The following is a 22,411-nucleotide window of genomic DNA, read 5'->3' on the forward strand; positions in this document are numbered from 1 at the left end:
TATGGTTTTAACTGTCATTTAATGCTTCTTAGGAACTTCTCTAAAAAGTTCTGAAGCATTAGATGTTGGTATTAAGAAACATGACCATTATCTTAGGTGTCCCATTGTATGAGCTTCCTGCAACACCACTGTATGCCCTCACCAAAATAATGCAAATATTTAGTGCTTTCTTGGAAAGAAAGGAAGGAACCAGAAAGATGAACAGATGTATAAAAAGTTTTATTGTTTAGATTTTAATACAGAATTCAGCCTGACTATTAAAACTAGTCATCATTCACAGTGAAGAAATTTTTCTTTCACTTATGCCAAGAAATACAACTGAATGTTGAAGTGATGATACATAAAAGGTAAAATGGAACATATAAATAATTCTGTTATCAGTTTTCCAAGAGCAGGTAGCAATATTTTTCATTGCTGTGATCCTTAAACATAAAACCCTGTGTCTTGGACCATCATTAAACGGCAATTTTACATTGTATGATTTTGTAAGAGTCTCTACGTTTATATTAAATTTAGTAGTGTATTTCTGTGGTTACAGCAGTTGTTGTTTTGATAATATGCTGATTGAGGTCTTGTTATTTATTTCATATATTATTAGATATCCTCTATAATAGCTCTGAAATGCCTTATTTGAAGCCTTCTGATTGTGCTATTACTGCTGTGCATCACAATCTTGTGGAAATCGTTCACTTGTGATTCCACCATGCTTGTGACACAGTAGGTTTCTGTTAAGCATATTGGTGTTTATTATAGTTGAAATATTGTTAGTAGTCAACTAAATTGTTTTATCTTTGTTGTTTATGTTAATGCTACAATTTGAATTATTATGCTTTGAACTATTGTCATGCCCACATCTTTATGCAGTGACACACAACCATTTTCATGAGAAAATAAATTCATCATAATAAGTAAAAATGTTGCATTCTTATTAATTTGAAGAATTTTACCAGAAAAAATATGCAGAAGTTTATGGAATTGTTGATAACAATGAAAACTGTTGCAACTTAAGTAATGCAAATACAACAAATTCATGACATCAGACATTCTATGTAATATATAATTAATGTTCAATGAGCACAGATTCTGAATGGTGGCTTAACCACAGCCTAGTGCTTTTTCTTTCAGAGTATTTGGAACTGACCAAAAAAGGAGGTAGTGGCACACATGTGAGTGAGTTTAGTTGTGCGTGAGTAGCTCACTGATCAAGAGCATTGTCCATGGAAGATAATGATGTACGAATCTAACACACACCTTTTTTCTTAATTACTTAGTTTTGAGCTTTTCATTTCCAAAAAAAGCAATTATTCAATCATTTTCTTCGTGTGCAGGTACCACGGTCGTATATATGCTAGAAAACATTTTAAATGGTTCCATCTCAGCTGTTTTAAAAAGTATTCACTTTTTTACACCTTGCATAAATGGCTAGTTTCAGCCTTACTGCCCATTTGAAAGTGCAGTAGGTGTCAATATACAGTAAAATTATCAGGTTATAAAATGACTGACCTAGCCAAGCTTAGAGAGAGCACATAACGTGCAAGTATCAAAATTAAAACCAGAGTGCTTACTGGGAGCGGTAACAGTCATCTTCACGGTTAATGACACATTATAGGTCACTGCATGTGCTCGCTTTCATTGGAACAACCTATAGACCTGATGTTTTATAATCTGATAATTTTACATTGTATTAACAAACTGCCAGTTGGATTCTTCAGCTGATGTTTTCTGACATTTCACCAGCACCAGTGGCTGGCTTTGTTAGAGCTTCACCCACCACCACCAGCAGTGGAGGGTGAAGCTTTGACAATGCCAGCCACTCATGCAGGCGAAACATCAGAAAAATCATCAGACAAACGTCGGGTGAAGAACCGAAGACAGAAGCCGACAGGCGGTTTGTCAGCAAGTGGCCACGAAGGCCTTAACAATTTTGTATTACATTATATTGATGCCTACTACACTTCAAGGCCAAAAATTTCCATTTGTGCAAGATGTAATAAAATAAATACTTGTCAACAACAGCCAAGTTTGAAACCTTTAAGATTTATTTTGTGTAGGTATATTCTAGACATGGGCAGATTGCAAAGAATCCTGAATATATCACTGTAGCCTAGTAATAGGAAGGCAAAAGTGTTTGATGGGTCATCTCTGTTGACAGCTACATATGACCTTATGTGCTTCTGTTTGGATACACAATTGCTTAGAGAGACTGAGGTATTTTAGGTCATGATATTAGATGATTACACAAAAATTAAGCATATTAATCATTTTTGAAGACATTTTTCTTAGAATGTACATCTAGTCAGTTTCTGCTAGGAGCAGTAGTTAGACCTGAAATGAAAACTGCTGAACAAATGTGAGTTGTACCCCATCTGTGTCTGGCCAGCCTTGGATAAGGCAAACATTGCAAACCCATGTAATTGTTTCACACTCTTCTTGAGAGGTAATGCTTACTGTTGTAGTGAACGTTCTTGGTGCACTTGTCACATCAATTCTCTCTCAAAAAAATCGAGCTTTCAACAGTGTCCACCATTGTTTTGGTTCCACACATTGTCAAGTGTTCAGCGCATTTCTCTATTAAAGTTGCACTCTCTCTCTCGCTCTCGCTCTCGCTCTGTTACTCACTCAAACTCACACTCACTCACTCTCTTCTTCAAATGCCAGAAAAAGATTGGAACCAGGCACTTGAAATGGAGAGACTGTATTGAGATTATGTACAGAGTTATATGTCACGATCGAAACAGAGTTCAGATAAGATATCACCTCTAGTCACAGTGGGCACTGCTACATAGTTTAGTTCTGTAATTCCATTACTTCTTTGACAATCAGTTACTTTCCTGGCAAAGAAAATAATGCATATTATTAAAATCTTGAATTTTTGTAGAGAATTAACATACATCAAAAACCAAATGCTCAGAAGTAAATGGGGTTTAAGGTAAAATACGTGTTAACAAGCAATCTCAAGGTCTGAGGTTGAGGCCTACAAGTGTGTCTGCTTTTATGAACAGTTTAGAGACCCACGAATTTGCATTCCAAGTGACAACATTTATCCCAAATAATTTTGTGTCAGTAGGGAATATTGATCCCCATTTACAAAAGGCACATTGGTGGCAAGTTCTGCTAATGTATTTTTATGAAATAAGACAGATAACAAATATCAGGTCATGTGTTTGAATGGTTTTGCTGTAATGAAATGGAAGCCAAGAAAATTTTGTAGGTAAATGCCCCGCTCTTCGTGGCCTTCACTACAGACACACAAGGGTAGCTGGGTTTTGAAATATATAAACTGCAATGCTGCTCTCTGAAACAATGATGCTTGTTCAGGTAAACCATCTTGTCAGAAGTGAGAAATTGGAAGTAACCACTTACTGTGACAATCATAATACGAGGGCTGTTCGGAAAGTAAGGTCTGATCGGTCCTGAAATGAAAACCACAGTGAGAATCAAAAACACCTTCCAGCTACCTCTCTGAATAGTCGCCACTCTGCCTTAGATATTTGTTGTGGCGTTATACATACTTTCCAGTACCCTCGTCACAGAAAGGAGCCGCCTGTGCTTTCTGCCAATTCCCTACGCTGGTCTACCTCTCGTTATTTGTGCCAAAATGTTGTCTTCATAGTCAGTGATTCATGTGAGAAGAGATGAACAATGGAGGGAGCTAGTTAAGAGCTGTAATGTGGGTGATCAAACACTTCCCATTGAAAACACTGCAGGAGCATTTTCATCACCCCTGCAGAATGCGGTTGAAAATTGTCTTGAAGAAAGAAACACACGACATGTGTGTTATGTGAGCTGCATAGCTCACCAGATCCACATACTTGATGGGAGACATTGTTTTGGCATTCCTGTGTGATCACCTTGTGCTCTGAATGGAAAAGAGCGATGTGAAGCGATCGACAGGCACACTAAAGATACTGCTGAACACATCTGTCATATTTTCACAGTGGTTTCCATTTTGCACCTAATCGGGTCTTACTTTCCGAATATGCCTTGTATCTTGAACCCTGAACTACATCAAAAAAATTTTTTTTCATTTGCTCAGTGTTGAAATTAAAAATTAAGTGGTTATGAAAAGGGGGGGCATTTGTGTTTACTTCTATTCAACGATGCTTGTTTTGCCCAAATAAATGAAGACTGCCTTTATGCACCATAGTGTTGACTTGCATGTCAATTATAGTATGCCACTGTAGTGCCAAAGAGTGGCCAGTTCACCTTGGAATGACGAGGCAATTAAACATAGAAAAATGTGATTCAGCCACCTACAACCCAGAAAAGGTGCATTTCAGAGTTACTGGCGTGCATTTGTGATGGATCCCGAAACTTTTCTATTAACTAGTGTACAAGAGGTGCCTGAAAAGTTCTCAGCCTTGCTCAGAAATAGCAGCACTACCTATGTGACCTTCGCCACGCCACGCCCCCCCGCCCCCCCCCCCTACACACACACACACACACACACACACACACACACACACACACACACACACACGTTAGTAGATGCCGTTTAAAATTTCAAGTCATTCTGGCAACAGTTGACTGTAGGCTGCCTTTTTAAGCAGTTGCGTTGTGCGTGATTTTGAAAATATTAAAAAACTGAATATTTTACAGTGATTAAATTCTTCGTAAAAGATTGTTGCGCACCAACTGAACTTCATTTGTGAATTGTAAATGTGTGTAACAGCTCTTCACGTGCAGTTTCCATCATGAAGAAATGTACAGCCGAGTTAAAATGTGGCCATGAAAGCAGCTAACATGGTCCATGCAAAGGATATCCAAAAAGTACAAGCACACGGAAAACCATTGACAAACTGCATGGCATGATTTTGGAAGATTAGCATATAAGGGTGCATGAAATTGCTAATACTCCAGGGATATCAAAGGAACTTGCTGGTCATATCTTGCACTAGGAATTGAACACGAGAAAGCTTTGCACAAGATGGGTGCCACATGGGCTTACTGTGGATTGCAAACGCATTCATATGACACTATCTGAAAAGTGCTTGGTGCATTTTAAGAAAAAAAGAAGTGACTTTTTGCACCAGAGAATGACAGTAAATGAAATGTGGATTCACCACTATACACCCAAATTCAAACTGCAGCTTATGCAGTGGATAGAAGCCGGTTCATCAGCTTCATAGAGGACAAGAATGATGCCATCGAAGGGAAACGGCACGGCATCTGTGTCTTGGGATGCAAAAGGAATTTTGTTGATTGACTATCTTGAAAAAAGTAAAACAATAACTGGAGAATACTACTCTCAACTTCTAATTAAACTGGGTGCAAGTACTTTTGAAAACAGCTCAAGGAAAAAATCATTCTATCAGAAATATGCACCTGCCCTCAGAAGTGTCCTGGCATTGGGGAAATTGAAGGATTTGCACTATCAAGTGTTGGAACACACCCCATTCCCTCAATTTGACTCCCTCAGACTTGATCTGTTCTCAAAACTGAAGAAATTCCTCGCAGGTCAGCTTCTTGTCCAATCAAGAAGCCACTACAGCTGTAGATAGGTACTTTGCAGCACTTCCATGGGAACACTACACATTGGGGATAATGGTGTTGGAATGCATCTGGATTAAATGTATTGATGTTAGAGGAGATTGTTCAAAAATAAAACTTCGTTGAAAGTGTAAATTTGTTGTTTTCATTATCAGATCAAGAACTTTTCATACTGCCCACGGTCATGGCAGAAGACAGATAATACTGTGCGATTGGAAAAGAAACTGCACATGCCAATAGTTTATAGATCACTCTAATGGCAGAGCTGCCGCGTGCCTTCCTCCCCAATCCCTGCCTGCAAAGAGTGTTGGGGGGGGGGGGGGGGGGTTCTCTGTTTCATAAAATAGTAAAAGATGGTATGTACTCTGCACCAGAGTTTGCCAATAATGTAGGTTCAAATCTCTCCATACTTATCTTAATATCCATCTTGTTCCAGAAAAACCAAGCATCCTCTAAGGCTTCCTATGTTGGTGGAAGGAACAGAGTAAATTTGGGGTAATGCGACATTGGTAAAAAGGTTCACATATTGAATTGAAATATGAACTGGTTCCAGCTGCATGTTGAGCAGCGAAAACTCAATGGTGTTTTTACCATTGTGTGTCTGTACTGTTTATAAGAAATGCAATTTGAGCTTTATAATGTCACTAAGCTAAGGGTTGGCTTTAAGCCTCCACGGAAAGGACAATTTTGTTTGCATAAAAGCCATAGCTGACATATCACAGTGCACACACTGTGTTACAGATCTAGTCTCCACAGTTGATCTCTCACTTCTCTGCCATAGTACCCATTGTCTCATAGGAATTTATTAGTGATTTACATCACAGAGACCAACTTCCCTCTCTGATTACCCTCATCAGACAGAGCAATGGATGCAAGTTGCAGTTGTTATTTGAGATGAAGAGGTTTGCCAGGATAGAGAAGCACAAGCACAGAGAGCTCCATCAAACCAACCTTCAGGCTGAAGACGACAACACGAGCCATTTACATGGTTTCATGTATTGCTCTATCTGATGAGTGTACTCAAAGAGAGTTGGTCTTTATGGTGTACATTATTAATAAATTTCCATTAGACATTGGCACATACTGTGATAGTTTAGGGAAACTCTATTTAAAAGTGTCTTCATTGCAGTAGCTTGGAGGCAATTAATGACTATTTGTGATATTGCCTGTATGTTTTGAATCTGAATGCTTGCGTGTACGAGTACATTGCTAAATTCTTTTGTTTCATACCTCGTAAAGTTGTCCCAAATACAACCATTGTAAAATCCATTCTCTTGAGTTTTTAAGATTTTTTAATTACAGTTCTCAACCATTGTTTTCTTGAATAATGACTTTCCTTGGATTTTGTTGTGGATGAAATTTTAGCTGCTTTAATACCAAAGCTTGTGAAGGAATTTGCTGACCACAGGCACTTAAGTAGGCAAATTGTTGTTGGGTGGGTTTAACATTTGTAACTAAAGTTATATTAGTGAAGTAAAAAATTGCATTAAATGTATACAGGCAGATTCATATTATTCCCCAATCAAGAAATCTTTTTGTGTAAGTATTTGTTGTAGAGTATATACTGTACAGACAGAGATAAAACATTGGCACACTATTTTCATGGTTCCTGACATAAGATGAGTTATAAACAAAATCAGGGATGAGGTTTTGAAGTAAAAGAATCCAAAATATTCTGATGTAATATGTAACGAAAAAAGTTGTATTCTCAGTCATTACTCGGTAACATCTGTGTCAGTGATGTGAAGAATTATCGTGACCTTAGAAATTGGAGGAAAAACACAAATATGTATGGTGTTCCATATGGTGATTTACTACTGCTCTCACTGAGTACTACGTCCTGGATCTCTTGTCTTGTGACACTGCGTTATCATTTTGTTCCTCCTACCCCCTTCATGCACCTCTTTTGCCTTCATTGCTCGTGGTTAGATTCAGAACAGCGCATTTCTTATAACCAAATAATTTTCTTTCTCTTCTGTAAACTTTTGGTTAGTACATTTTTTAGGCATTTCAGGTGTCTGTATGCTACAGTAAACTAATATGATAGTTGTAGATGTTACATATTGTTACAACTAGACCTGTTAGCTTTTATTTATTGACAAAAATTTTTTTCTTTCTTGTGCAGAATGTGTTACCATGTTGTGTGCTGGCATCTGGGCCTGGTGACAATTTCTCAGCTGAGGTTGAAATGATGACACAGGTGAGAAAACACATTTTAAAAAGTAATAGTTATAGCTATTGATTTTAGTTTTTGAGCACCAAAGATAGATTTTCCATAGGATTTTTTCTTTTTTCATGTGCACTAATTTTTGGCCTATCGGCTTTACTTGCAAAATGGCTCTTAGTTCTCAAACAAACAGATCTAGGGACTAAAGAAACATACTTTGAATATGTCCTTCAGGAGTGTTATTCCCTACACCTTCTATGTGGGTTGTGTAACTGTGTTGGTTATTGACAAATGTGTTTCGTGAGTATTTGCTGTCTAAATCCTGATGCCAGGACATGGCAGCAGTTTCAGAGCCGAGGTTGGGTTACACTTCTTAGTTGCCAGACTAAGTAAAAATGTTGTTTTAAACTAGGTAACTCAAATAGTGAAGATACCTGTGAATCCCCATAGTTCATCCCAAAATATACCATTGACATTATAGAGACTCATCTGACTTGTCTTATAAATCAAACAATGGAATATCAACAGTGTTACGAAAATGCTGGATTTCTACTCACCTTAAAGATGACATGATGAGTTGCAGACAGACAGAACAAAAAGACTGTTACACATTGAGCTTTTGGCCAAAGCTTTCTTCAAAGGAAAACACACTTACATCCACACAAGGAAACACACCTCATGCCCACACGACCACTCTCGCTACAGACTCCAGCCGGACTCTGGCCAGAGATGGCGGTCATGTAAGCATAAGGTGTGAAACTCATTGTGTCAGCTTTATGGTGAGTGGCAATCTATCCTTTTCATAATATTGTTATCATATAAACTGTGTGTTTTAGGCCAAAAAATTCTGTTATGTGTTGAAATCCACAACTTTAGTCCCAATTTATAAGAAGGGAGATAAAAACAGTCTTGACAGTTCTACGTCTATATCCCTCATTCACATAATATTTGAGATTGGAGAGCACAGCATGTAAGAGCAACTATGCAGCCACTTTGGGAAAATAAACTAATCTCTTCTACACTCATTGGCTTTAGTCCTGGTGTCTTCACCTGTCATAGTAGAGAACTGTAGATTGAATTCTTTTTCGGTTACTACAAGATTAGATTAGATTAGATTAGTTTTCGTTCCATATATCCGTGCTGAGGAGATCCTCGTGGATATGGAACATGTCAATTTTTTTTTTTTTTTTTAAAGCTGAAATAACAATACTAATAGTATGAATATATACAATACATCATTTTGTTTCTATTAAAAAATTCGTCAATGGAGTAGAAGGAGTTGGCCACTAGTAAGTCTTTCAGGCTCCTTTTAAACTGATCTTTATTTGTAACTAAATTTTTTATGTTTACTGGTAAATTATTGAAGATGAGTGTTCCTGAGTAGTGGACCCCTTTTTGAACTAAAGTAAGTGCTTTTAAGTCCTTGTGCAGATAATTTTTGTTCCTGGTATTGTATGTATGAACTGAGCTGTTTGTTGGAAAAAGAGATATATTATTTAGGACAAATTTCATTAATGAGTAAATATACTGAGAGGCAGTAGTTAGTATACCCAGTTCTTTGAAGAGGTTTCTACAGGACGTCCATGAATTTACTCCACAAATAATACGTATTACACGCTTTTGGACTCTGAAAACTTTTGTTTGACTTGAAGAATTACCCCAAAATATTATACCATATGACATTATGGAATGAAAGTAGGCAAAGTATGCAAGCTTTTTCATTTTTATGTCGCCTATGTCTGCTAACACTCGAATTGCAAATACAGATTTGTTAAGGCGTTTCTGCAGTTCTGTGGTGTGCTCTTCCCAACTGAATTTATTATCAAGTTTTAATCCCAGGAATTTAAGACTGTCAACCTCTTCTATCTGCTCTTCTTCGTATTTTATGCATATGCTGGGTGAAAACCTCTTACAGGTTCTGAATTGCATATAGAGTCCTGCGAGATTCTATACTGGGCCCTTTTCTTTTTCTAATGTGTATGAATGACCTACATAGTTCATCGCTCTACAGATTGGTAATATACGCCAATTATACAACCCTTGTAATGACTAATCCCATTATAGACAGGGTGAAAAGGAAAACACTGAACATGATTGATACGTCTGCTTAGTGACTACACAAAAACAGACTATAAAATTAAATGAAAGCAAAACTGAAACTATATACTTTCTCCCCACAAACTGAGTGAAAAAGTAAATTAATCTGACCCACTGTCAGAGTATAGGAACGTATTCCGTCTCTCAACTGAAGTGGGATGCCGCACCAGAGCAGTTGTGCACTACTATTGCATGTGCTTTAGTAGGCAAGGAAATTAAAATCCTGTGCCAATAAGAAACAGCTTCTGCCTTCAAACTATGCCTTCTTTCACTCTCACTTAGCATATGGAAATATCCAGTGGATCATATGTGCTGGTGTGAAAACAGTGTTCACATGGCACAAAATGGAAAAGGCACCAAGAACAATTACAAGCATTTCAAACAGAGAGCAGAGATTTATGGTAAACACAGATTAAATAACCAATAAATAATAACAATATCTTTCCTCCCTATCAAAGTATGTCTGCTTCACTGGAAAGTAGCCCCAGAGACATTAACTTGCAGAAGTACTGTTCACAGTTATTAAACAAAGACCAGAAAAAACTCTAGATCAAGTGCATGTCAAAACAGATTTAAATGTACTGGCATAGAGCTATTTAATAAACTACCTCACAGTGAGACATACCATACCATACAAATAATGGAGTGTACTTTGAAGTATCTTCAGGACCTATTGATCAGCAGTTGTGTGTATGGGAGAGAAGAATTTTGTAGTAGTTTGATAGCCTAAATCTAACATAATTTTTGATGTGAAATATTATTATTGTACATTTGCATAAGTGCAGTTATCAAAATCCATGTTTTATACATTATTAGTGGTTGGTGAAATAGTAAAATAAAAATATCCCAAATTAATGAACTAGCTAGAGAAATACTGATAATGCCTTGCAGACAAGCAGACTTGATTTGATTTGATTTTTTATTGGTCCAGTTTTATCATATAGCACAAATTGTACAATTGATATTGGACAGGTCAAAGATAAGTTACAATAATACATAGTATTAGCAAATTAGTAGGCAAATTAGAATTAGGTCCCTATTACAATTAATTTTGTTACGTATTCAGAAGTTCTCTGACAAAATAGAAACAGTGCTTTATTAGAAATGCCTTCAGTTTAGCTTTAAATATTGGATGAGTAGTATTTTTTATTTCCTCTGGCATCTTATTGTGTAGTATTACACCAATGTTAATTATGCTCCTCTAATAGGTGGTTGTTCTGTGATATTTTTGATGTATATTTGATTCCCTTCTGGTACTATAGTTGTGTACACTTTTGTTCTGTAGCAGTTTGCCTGTTTTCAGGAGGTAGTCCTTAGTGAACAAGATAGTTTCATAAATGAATAAACTTGGAACATTTAGAACACCAAGCTCAGTAAAATGGGATTTACAGGACTCCATCTTTTTAAGGCCACAAATTATTCTTAAAGCTCTTTTTTGCATTCTAAAAACCTTTACACTGTGAGTTGAGTATCCACAGAAAATGATCCCATATCAGATTAGTGAGTGGAACTGTGCATAGTATGCCTGCAGTACTGTTGTTTTGCTTGTTGTAGGCTTTAAAATTCTTAGGCCATAGCACACAGATGTTGAACATTATTCATTACTTACAACACCTGGACAGTCATTTTTCTCTTCAGATGCAGCTCCAGGGATGTGTTGACAAATGGTAAGACAGTTGGATTTACAACTTCCATGATGTAGTATATACATTTTAGATTATTAGTATTTGATCAACTTGGACTATTGCCAGATTTTCCTCTCAGAGGGGCATGTTATTGCATATTGAGGGTGGCACTGACACTGTAATACCACACTTAAAATGCACCACCAATGTTGTGTAAATTGAAATTATATTACAACTCTTTACTTCTCTTGATAATTTCATTGTGGTGTTCAGGTTCTGGTATGCATTACAAAGGAGAGAATAGTAGCTTTTATAAACTTGTAGGCGGCAACACGTGTTCCACCCTATCAGTAATATTTCATTCAGACAGAGCCTATGTATATGTGATGGGTTTCTCATGTCCTTTCCAGATATCGAGCACTTTTTTATGTTCATTGGTTCGCGTTATATATATATATGTGCTACGCTTGTCTCGCATATTACTGATACAGTCACTCGCTCTGATGACGTATGGCAGAAGGGTCATTGTGGTTTGTCACTTCACTGGGTGTTAGTTTTGTGAACATTTCGGGCATCCTTAGTGAGGTACCCATTATTACTCGGAACACGTGTAATGTTGTTTGTGGTAGCTGAATTGATGTGGCTCATAAACACTTGCTGAGTTCTCACTGTAAGGTAATTTTGAAAAATTTGTTTTTGTTTCGTATTGTGCCTACACATCAGTGATGTCAGAGGTAACAGCATGGCGACACAAAGGCACATTCGTTGTGAGATGTCCAGTGTTGGTTAGTGGCTTCAAGGCATCAAAAATGCTTATGCCAAGCCCATTAAGCAGCATTAATATCTGTAAAGATGGCTTTAACACTTTGGAGACAGGCCACATGGAAAAATATTGAGCCTAGGAAACAGACCATTGATGCCGTTATTTAAAGCCTTACTGGCTTGCATGTAATTGATGTACCTTAAAGGGTAATATGTGCTAAAAAGGGCCAAGCATCAAGATTTATTTTTCATATTGCTTTAGTTCTTTGTTAGATTATAACAGAAAGTGTTTATATCACGCCCCCCCCCCTCCAAAAAAAAGAAGGAAAAGTGAGGTGAGTTTTTGAGCAATTTCTTCCACTTGAAGTTCCAAAATTTCTTGGTCACCCAAGCAACATGATGTATTTGTTGCAGAAACAGCAAACTCCGAAACCCAACAAGTACCTGTAAGAAAATACATCAATGCAATCATATTGGCTCAGCCATTCAAAACAGCTGCTGTTACAGTCTCTAATGTTTCTTTCAAAATAATTATAGAAATCGACAACAGAAGGCAGCACCAGTTAAGGGGCAGGTTGTGAACTGTCTGTATATCGATTTCATACGAAATGAGTCTAGTTTCCAAGCAATAAGTGGCTCGCGCATCTACGAAATAACAGCCTGATCTATGCTTGGGTGTGGTCTTTTTGACACAAATTTGCAGCCCGAACTATGCTCAGGCTTGGTCTCCAAAGTGTTAGATAAATTTTAAAACATATCATAGTTGGTTTTTCTTTTCTTAAGTAGACTGAAAATTTTTGCATTTGTTAGTACTGAAAATGTAATATATATTATCAAAGGCTTTCACATAATTTTCAAAAAGTTTGTCTCCTTTAAATTATAGCTCTGCAACAATCTAAGACACAGACTCATTCTCTGTTTGCTCCTTGAGCCCCTCTTAGAGTGTCCCTGTCAATTTGAGATCCAAGTTGTTATAGCAAGGCGATAAATTTTCTTCATAAAAATCACGTATTGGCACATTGTGTAGATGTGTGGAGCAAGGAATATAACAGTGGTAGAATATCTTATCTGAATGATAAAATGTTGGATTCCAGTGTAATAGTAAGATTGAATAGTTGAAGATGTCATATCACTGGTAGAGTGCCATAATAGTTTCCAAGTTACATACAAATGAAATCATTTAGAAGAGGTTAATAGAAAAAACAAGCTGTTAATAATATTGTAATTTTTGGAATATGTTGTGCATTATTTTTGAAGGAGGAAACCAAAACAATTTGAAATTTCTCTTCATCAAATAGAAAATTTGCCATCATTCAGTGTGTTGCTGTGATTGTGATTAAAGATTGTGATTTAGAGGGAGCAGGGTGCAAATCCCAATTCAGCAAATTAAATTTCTTTTTTATTGTTTCTTTAAATAACTTCAGGCAAATGTTGGGCTGTTTCCTTTGAACAGCACATGAGAAAGTTCCTTCAGCTTCATAGTAGAAGAAACTAGTATTTATGATACAGTACATGCAATTTTCCATAGCATCTGAGCTCACTAGTTCTGGTACCATTAACATTTTGTGCCCAGTCACATGGTCAACTATAGCAGTCAAACCATATTATGTGCAGAAGTTCCAGCCGCTGTCATTGTTGATGGTTGTGTTTTGTTTTGTTGCACTGTTTTTAGGGTGCTCATGCTGGAATTGCTGTTGAAGCAGTTACTTGTCCATCGCAGTAGCTACCTACAGCTCCATCTCAGAAGCCAAAGTTCACCATTCACTAAGAGTCTAAATGCTCAACAGGAAGCACAAACTATAATGGATGTGGCACACTGGAGAAATGAGGGTTCTATTTCATTAATTATTTCTCTCCTTGTGTATGCATGAAGGGTGGGAGGTGCTTATTTCCTTCGTTCTGCACCTTTTAAATTTGAAATAAATCATTAACACTTTTCATTATATCATAAATAATGGGTTTTGAAACCACAGTCTTTGACTGATGTGATACTCATTGGGAAAGTGCCAGACTGCATATTTAAATGTCTGGGGTTCATTTGTCCTGACTCTTATAGCTTCTTTTACCTATGACAATCATTTGTTAATGTGCACTGTAGTTCAGAGGCCAAATTAAAGTGTAGGTCACTCTATAACTGGCTGGTTTCTCAGTTCAGACACTGGAGCAATGCAACGGCATACAACCTCTAGTAGGATGTGTTGGTATTGAGTGTTCAGACCAACCTTAAGATTGATGACAGCTTTACATTTTAATAGGTTTCAGAAGTAAACTGACATTTTCCAGATATTACTATTAGTCCTGTTTATTCCAATGTCTGTTTTTAGAATCTCCATAAATATTACTGTTTGCTGCTACATGTATTGTTTATAAATACTATATATGTTTTGTGATATTTCCTTTGTGACTTAAATACAATACACATTATATTTTTATTCTCTTTTAGTTCTTATTGAAGGCCATAAAGGAGAAACAAGACATCATAGAGTCCTTCGAGACCAAGCTTGCTGCAGTTACACAAGAAATGAAAATTAAGGATGCTCACACAATGAAGTTAGAAGAAGAGATATGTGAATTACACAATTGTCTGAAGGTGCTCCAAAGCCAGCAGGTGAAGGAAGCAGGAGGAACAATCCAACAAGCCAACAGAGGGATTGATAATGAGGTTTCAGATTTAGTTAAAAGCATTGAATCTAAAATGCAGAATATGATGTTGTGCGAAGTACAGGAGAAAAATCGAGAAATTGAAAGGTTAAATGCAGAACTTCGCAAACGTACAACAAATCTCCAGGAACTGGTAAACAAGGAATTGTGGGATAAAAATAGAGAGATCGAAAAACTTCAAGATCGTTTAAATATAATGTGTGAAAGAAAAGATTTGCAAATTAAGGCTGTAAATCAACAGCTAACTACTAAGGAGTTACAGTTAAAGGCACTGCAAGAGAAAGTCGTAGAGTTTCTTACAAAGGCCGGTATTCCTACAGCTCTGGTCTTTAAAGAACTTCAGTTAATTAATTTTACGCAGACTGAAGGTAACAACATCTCTGATGTTACGAAGGACAAAGCCAGACATTTACATGTGTTGTCATCTGCTTGTGTTGATGTAAATCCAAACTTACAGTCTAACTTGTTGGCAACAATGGAAGAAAATAAGTATTTGTCACAGAAAGTGGAAGAGTTGCAAGAACGAATCCGGAACACTCCTGAAAGAGATACTGAAAGCAGGATTGTGCAGAATTTGCGTGCAGAGTGTTTGAGGCTCAAAGAAGAACTGGAAATTGCAGAGAAGAGATGTAGAGATGCAAGGGAAGGAATTACAATACTGACCCGTCGCTTAGAAGAACTTGCACTGTTTCTAAGTTCACTGTTACAAAATCGAGAACTTCTGCGTGGTCTCAGCATTCAACGACACCGTGTACTAAAACAAGCTGTGGAAAACAGCATTGAATTATCAAGACGATTGTCTTTATCTTTTGCTTCATTTCATTCAGGGAATGACAGTGCAAGTTTTATGCAGACAACTACACTATCTGACATAATGTCTCTCAGTAGTCTGTCAGAATTTTTGAAGGAAAAAGTTAGTCCAGGTGAAACTACTAATGATGTTTGCAATATTGCTACTGATATACCTAATGAATTTGATTTGAAGTGCCCCTCTATATCACCATACAATAAACCCATAACTGGAGCTGCTGACAACGAATTGCAACAAAACTGCACAAAAGAACTTACTGCAACAACTGACCTTATCACATTTACTCCACCAGTGTCAAAAAGTGCTGAAAATGCTAATGAGGCATCTCTTTCATCAATGACATTTTACAACAGCTGCCATACTACAGTTTATCCCCATCCGGGAAGTTTAGAAACAAATGGTGAAAATGCACAGTCTCTGTCAGATGGTGCTAAACTGCCTGGTGGAGAACAGGTATTTCAGCACATCAGTAATAGTCAGTGTCAGACTGCAAAATCACCACCCCTTATATCATTTTCACCAGCTTGTGAGGATACAGCGAATAAAGGTAAGATGTTATTAGATAAAAGCTTGGCACATTCTGATTTTCAAAGAGAGAACACGATTCAGAAAGAGTGTGGTTCTTGCATAAAAGTTGTTTCAGAAAATAAAAACCAGTATCTGTCAGATTCTGAAGCATGGTCTGAACCAGACAGAAATGTATCTATGGAGAGAATTGGGCTTCAAGATGAACATAGCAAAGCCCTTTGCGTCAGTGGTTCCAATACACTGAGAGCAAGAAATTCACGAATTCAGGAATCTGATAATTCTTCAGAGGCTTCAGAAGATACTGCACAAGAAGATGTAAGGATGCCAGGTAATACATGCTGTTGTTTTCTAATTATGTTAGGCTTTAAGTTACTATGTTATACTTTTGTTTTGCTGACCTACATATTGGGAATCTGTTTTAGTAATTGGACCAGAAAATCAGGCACACTGTAAGAATTATATTTATTTTATTTGGTTTCTATTTATTAAGTCTGTATCTGACACACACTTCCAATCCATAAACAAAACTTTGAGTAATGATGATGCTGTTTGTTAAATCGCTCATTCCACAAGGGAACTTCATGAAACAAATAGGATACAAAAGAAAATTAGAGTAATTGTTGAGGGGAAATACCAGTCAGCATCACTAAAACTATATACATCAAAACTTAAAATGTTACAAGAAAGTTGTGTTAGAGATTTCTTGTTTGAGACAGCAATTGCCAGATGATAAATAATTCAATGTTGATAGTACCTCATTGAAAATGAAAGTTTATTAGTCTTTACAGAATTTCATGTAAATTAAATGGACTTAGCCCACAGTTTTGAAAGCCAGTGAGTATTAAACTACATCCCTTGTTAACTGTGTAACACCATTTCACTTGTAACCCGCTCATTGCTAAATCAATCGAGCATTAAAGGAAAGTCCATGAAGAAACTCATTTAACTTTTTCACAAACTGTGTACTATACAGGGATGGCAAAGCCCATTGAGTGACTCGTTATCTGATTATGAGCTGACACAATTTGATTGTACATGCTATTCCAATTTCTATTGAGATTGCAACTTTAACTGATGCAGGAACAGTTATATATTTCATATTTCAACCACTTAAAAACACCAACCTTCCTCCAGTGAAATGATGCGTACAGTATTTACCTTTTCTGTTAAAGTAGGCTTGAACAAGGCTAAAATCCGTGGAAACTGAGTCATTAAAGATTACACAAAAGACTTCCAGGAATCGAGTTTTAATTTTTCCCTCCACATCAGAATCCAGTGCCACTAGAACAAAGATTTTTAACTTTTACCCATTATTTATTTAACACTCATGTTGATGAATTCAGTTGATGACTGTGCTTTCTCTGTGTTGCTACTTTATAATGTAATAAGCTTACTTGTTTTCCATTTGTATGCAATAGATTCCTATTCAAGTTTTCTGAAAAAGCTTTATTTTCCTACTATAGATGATGATGGCTGTCAAGTCAATCTGGGTATCTATTCAGATAAAATAAGATAATTTCTATAATTTATTGGTATTTGTGATAGTGGTCTACCAGTCACACTACAACTGGTGTTGCAATACTGAAGAAATAAGTTAAAGATATTAGATATATTGAAATTCAAATAATGATTAATTGAAAGAAGCTGCATCTAGATAGCAGGGAGGTTGCATAAGACGACTATCGTGAGTTAATTTCTCATACAAAAACGTAACTGTGAGGATACTGAAAAGCAAAATCATAGGCATCAGCTGACAGCAATGGGCTACAAATAAATCACTTGAATGTCTGTGTCAGTATTTTAATAAACAATTATAAAGTAAAATTGCATATATGAACCACTGTATTGTAAATGTCAGTGTTTCAGGTTTCAGAAATTTTACCATTGTTTGAGCCTATGTTTCTGATAATTCATTTTGCTTGAGGGTACAATTGATTTCTTACAACAAAAGAAATTTTTGATTTTGTGGAAAACTGTAATGAGTGACCTACCAAATGATTACATTCCATAAATATTCCGTTGTGGATATGTTCTGTTTTTTAACAGATCATAAGAAATACATCTGTTGTGCTGGAAAATATGATAGAAAATTAAGTTCTGCTTATGATTAGATTTCATCTTGTTAGAAATTGGTATTGTTAATGCACTGTGAAAGAAAGATGCATTAGGTGCCACCAACTTTATTGAGGTACTGGTTACAATCAAAAGCAAGACAATTTGATCAGTCATTATAGCCAGTAACACCCAGTACTGTCTTACACTTGTCATTCATCTGGAAATAATGCAAAACACTTGCTGATGATGTATTACATTCACCACAATATCACCAAATGTATTTACTACCATTATTGTAATACACAGATAGAAGCAAGATGCATCTGGAAAGCAATACTTTGTACCATTGCAGAAGATATGACCTGTGTTCACATGCCCATTCTGTTCTAATACAGCAGTAGTTCCAATACAGCAGTAGTTCTTTAGACATCATGGAAGCAGACTTTTACATTGTTGTTTTGCCATGTGAGGAGAAGCCATCATTTAATGGTTTAGTTGTTTGACAACCCCAGGTTTAGCCTGATTGTGAAGAACACCTCCTTGGAGCAGGATTTTCAAACTTTCCTTCATTGGAACAATAGTTACCAGTGTGGTGTGGTGATCTTTGATACCAATAGTGCGTAATAATAACATTCTCATTTCTACATTCCGAAATTTTTTTAACATCTTTCCAAGCCTTCTATTTTTTCCCTTTTATCCGTGTGCTGCTTAGCCATTTTGTGTGTGCTCAACTGTATACCGTTACCCATACCATTCTGCCTCACCATCCTCACAGATTAGATAGATATTTTACTGCAGTGTGTTTTGTGTCAGTTGCATTATGCACAACTGTTTGTCTCTTAGTAGTTAGTTATTTATGGATGTTGACATTTATGCACTCTGTTGTTGCTACTATTGGTACAATCATTATGTGTAGCAATCATTCAAGTTCAACTCCTGTTTACTTGTAGTCATAGAGTGAGAAATAAATTTATGCCTCATATTGATTCCACAGTTAATCGAAGAATTCGGTATGAATCTGGTGAACTGAAACGACTGCAAAATAGGCTTTGTGCATTAGAGCTAATGAATGATGCCCTGAAAAATGAGTTAGAAATACTCCACCAACTGAAGGGGCAACTAGGTGATGCAAAAGATCATAGTGTTACCTCTTTCCAGTCGTCACAGTGTCATGAATGTAAAAAATCAACAAATTTTGAGGTAAGTATGTTACTCCATTTAATTCAGTTACTTCAGTTAATTAAAAAATAACAGATTTATAAAGTTGCGCTGTGCATGCTACTTTATGAAATGAAAGAAAGAACTTGTATGTTAAACTGAAAAATATTGCTTCAGATAATTGATTTCTCACTTTTGTTGAAGAGTTTTTTATTTATTTTTTCACATAATTGATAAAATATGTCTGTAAATTGAATAGCAAGCACACGAGTCCCCTCTCTTTCTCTGTCCTATTATGTCATAAGGAGCTCCTACAGGCTGATCCTTAAAGTTATACTGACCCTTTCACATTAAATCAGTGACAGTGGAGTGCACAGACACATCTGGAGAATGTTTATTTTCCAACAAGCATGTTAACACAATATGGAATACATAAATCAGTAACCATATTATGAAAAGAAAAGTTGCTACTCATCATATAGTGGAGATGCTGAGCCGCAGATAGGCACAACAAAAAGACTGTTGCAAATAAAGCTTTCGGCTATTAAGTCCTTCGTCAAAAATATACATAGGCACACGCACACACGACTCATACACATGAGTGCAGTCTCAGGCAGTGTGGTTTCAGTTGCCTGAGACTGAAGTCATTTGTGTGAGTTGCGTGCGTGTGTGTGCGCCACAGATTCTGCTTGCTCTTCGGTTTACAGGCAGCCTACATGATATTTAAAATTTTCATAGGTTTTTACAGTTGACTGAAGCAAGATTAAAACTTTTGATTAAAGTTGTTTGATTTTCTGACCATTTCCTGTCGCACCTTTAAATTCTCTGTCCTGTATGCATGTAAATTGTCCCAATTAATTAATACATTTGAAATGTTGATACACTTCTTTCAGCAGCCACTACCAGCTACACATGGACTGAAACATACATTTTCAGTTTTTGGTCAGGTTGATGGGATTGTGTAGCAGCATACATTATCAGAGCAGGGAACATAGTACCATGTAATTGATCCCAAGTTTGTATTTTTTAGGGAACTGTGTATTTCAGCCAGTGACCACTAAAGTTGTAGTAGTTTTGTTTGAGGTTGAGGCAATGTAGCACAAAATTCACTTTCATACCTATAAATAGATTTTTAAAGTTCTATGAGATAATCATTTGCAATTGCCCAGTTCATTAGGGTGTTCACTGGTATTCTTGAATCTGCTTTCTACGACATTATATTGGAAAATGGTAGGAAATAGAAGATATGTATGTCATTTGTTTTTGATGCACAGATTGGCATTCAAAGAGACCGGAGGCTGAATCACTTCAGCAACAAATATATCATGCCTGTTTACACTTCATTTGAGAATTATAAAAAATTATTTAAACTTAGTGTTTGTTGTGAGTTACCCATGAATCATCAGATCTCCGAACGAAAGCATACTGAATCTACAAAGCTAAAAAATGGGCACAAGCAATAATACTAAGGAAAAAAAAAACTGTGCTCTCAGGTTAAATGTGTTAGATCAGAAAAGATATTCAGGTCCACTCAGATACCGTGGATAAGAGATGCAGATTATGTTGTTCCAAATACATTGATAGACACAAAGAAAAATTTACACTTTTTTTGTAAAAAATTAGGTATTATTTTCAGTTTATATATCCCCCCCCCCCCATGTTTATCTTCTGATGTTCCTGCTACCTGTATGCAACTATGCAGTGGACATAATTTGGAGGGGGGATTACGTACTTGCAGGAGGTGACATTCCAGTACTAAAGTTAAACACATTTAAAAACAACAAGGGAAAGAAATGCTAGCTTTTGCAGCTGTTGTGTTTGGAGCTAACTGAAATAACTTTCAGTACTACATATACTATACATTATTGATGCTATTCACAATGTGAAAGTAATAGTGTGTTGAAGTCCTGTCACTTCCAGAGTCAAAACTGGTATAAGAATCTGGCGCAATCCACAAAATGAATGAAAATCAGTCCACTTGTTCTATAAAATATCAAATTAATGGTCTTTGTCCTACTTTGTAGTAGCAGTCTGCTACCTTCAGCATCAGCTCTGCATAACACCATATTACTCATTTCAGTAGAGCATCTTGTAACACTAGTGCCATGTATTGCACTGATAGGGGTTACTTGGACTTCTTTATGTGGTATGCATCCAGGTCCTTCCTTGTGGAAACACTTTCTGGTAACCTCAGGGCTTACTGTTTGTGTTGTTCCTTGGGAAGTATGCATATATTTATGTAGAAGTTGCCCGAAGAGTTACTATGATACCAACTATACTAGTGATCACATATGCCTTCAAACTTACCATGTCACACAAATATGTTGTAATACAACTGTATAAATCTCACAGAAGAGGTAACAGTTAATGAAATGTAGAACACACATCATCTCACTTTATATATGTAACATGCCACCAATCATAGATACAGAGTTCATTGCATTTAAAGTCAGTGCTGTATCCTTCAAACATCAGAGGTATAATTTTACTAGACACACCAGATGACTTGGCGATTCATTCTTTTGACATACTGTACAGTACTTGTGCTATCACTAAAACATAACTCATCCACCACTTGAAAGTTGTGAATTCTACAGCAGTAATTAATCTTCTTATCCACCTAATTGTATTTCATTTGATTCATGCCAGTTTCCATAGCTGCAGCTGTGAAAAGGATAAAAACTAAAAAATATTTTTTTGTGTGATAAAAAATGATTTTTAAATTATTCACAATTTCAGCTACTGGATGCTATTTTTTACATAATTGATAGTAAATTCTGTAAGTTCTTTTGTGAAACTTAACATTATCAAATTACCTTCCATTAGAAAAGTGGAATGCACTCCACAACCATGATGTAACTTTGAAAACGGTAAAGAGCAGCAATCAGGCAGTATTTCCATTCTAGCAGTTCCAGTTTCGGTTAGTAACTAGCCATTATCAGTGCTGTATTTCGGAGGTGTTATACATGTTCTAGTACCTCTACATCTGTTGTCCAGACTCTTGTCTTCAATGAACTGTGACAGGAACCTGAACAACTGCTCAGTTCTGTGTTGGGG

The 22,411-nt window shown here is 36.4% G+C and overlaps 1 protein-coding gene across 5 annotated transcripts in view; it reads left to right on the forward strand.

The window, feature by feature from the left end:
* The window catches only part of LOC126263719 (centrosomin-like), a 399,259-nt gene that overhangs the window by 350,149 nt on the left and 26,699 nt on the right, over positions 1-22,411 (forward strand). For 3 of the 5 annotated variants that reach the window (XM_049960867.1, XM_049960870.1, XM_049960865.1), the window contains exons 9-11: positions 7,616-7,690; positions 14,585-16,469; positions 19,191-19,396. In XM_049960867.1, coding sequence (XP_049816824.1) covers positions 7,616-7,690; positions 14,585-16,469; positions 19,191-19,396 — 2,166 coding nt within the window. The remainder of the gene's footprint in view (positions 1-7,615; positions 7,691-14,584; positions 16,470-19,190; positions 19,397-22,411) is intronic. The other 2 variants (XM_049960868.1, XM_049960869.1) reach the window with 2 other exon arrangements.

The sequence above is a fragment of the Schistocerca nitens genome, chromosome 6, assembly GCF_023898315.1.
Source record: "Schistocerca nitens isolate TAMUIC-IGC-003100 chromosome 6, iqSchNite1.1, whole genome shotgun sequence".
NCBI lineage: Eukaryota > Metazoa > Arthropoda > Insecta > Orthoptera > Acrididae > Schistocerca > Schistocerca nitens.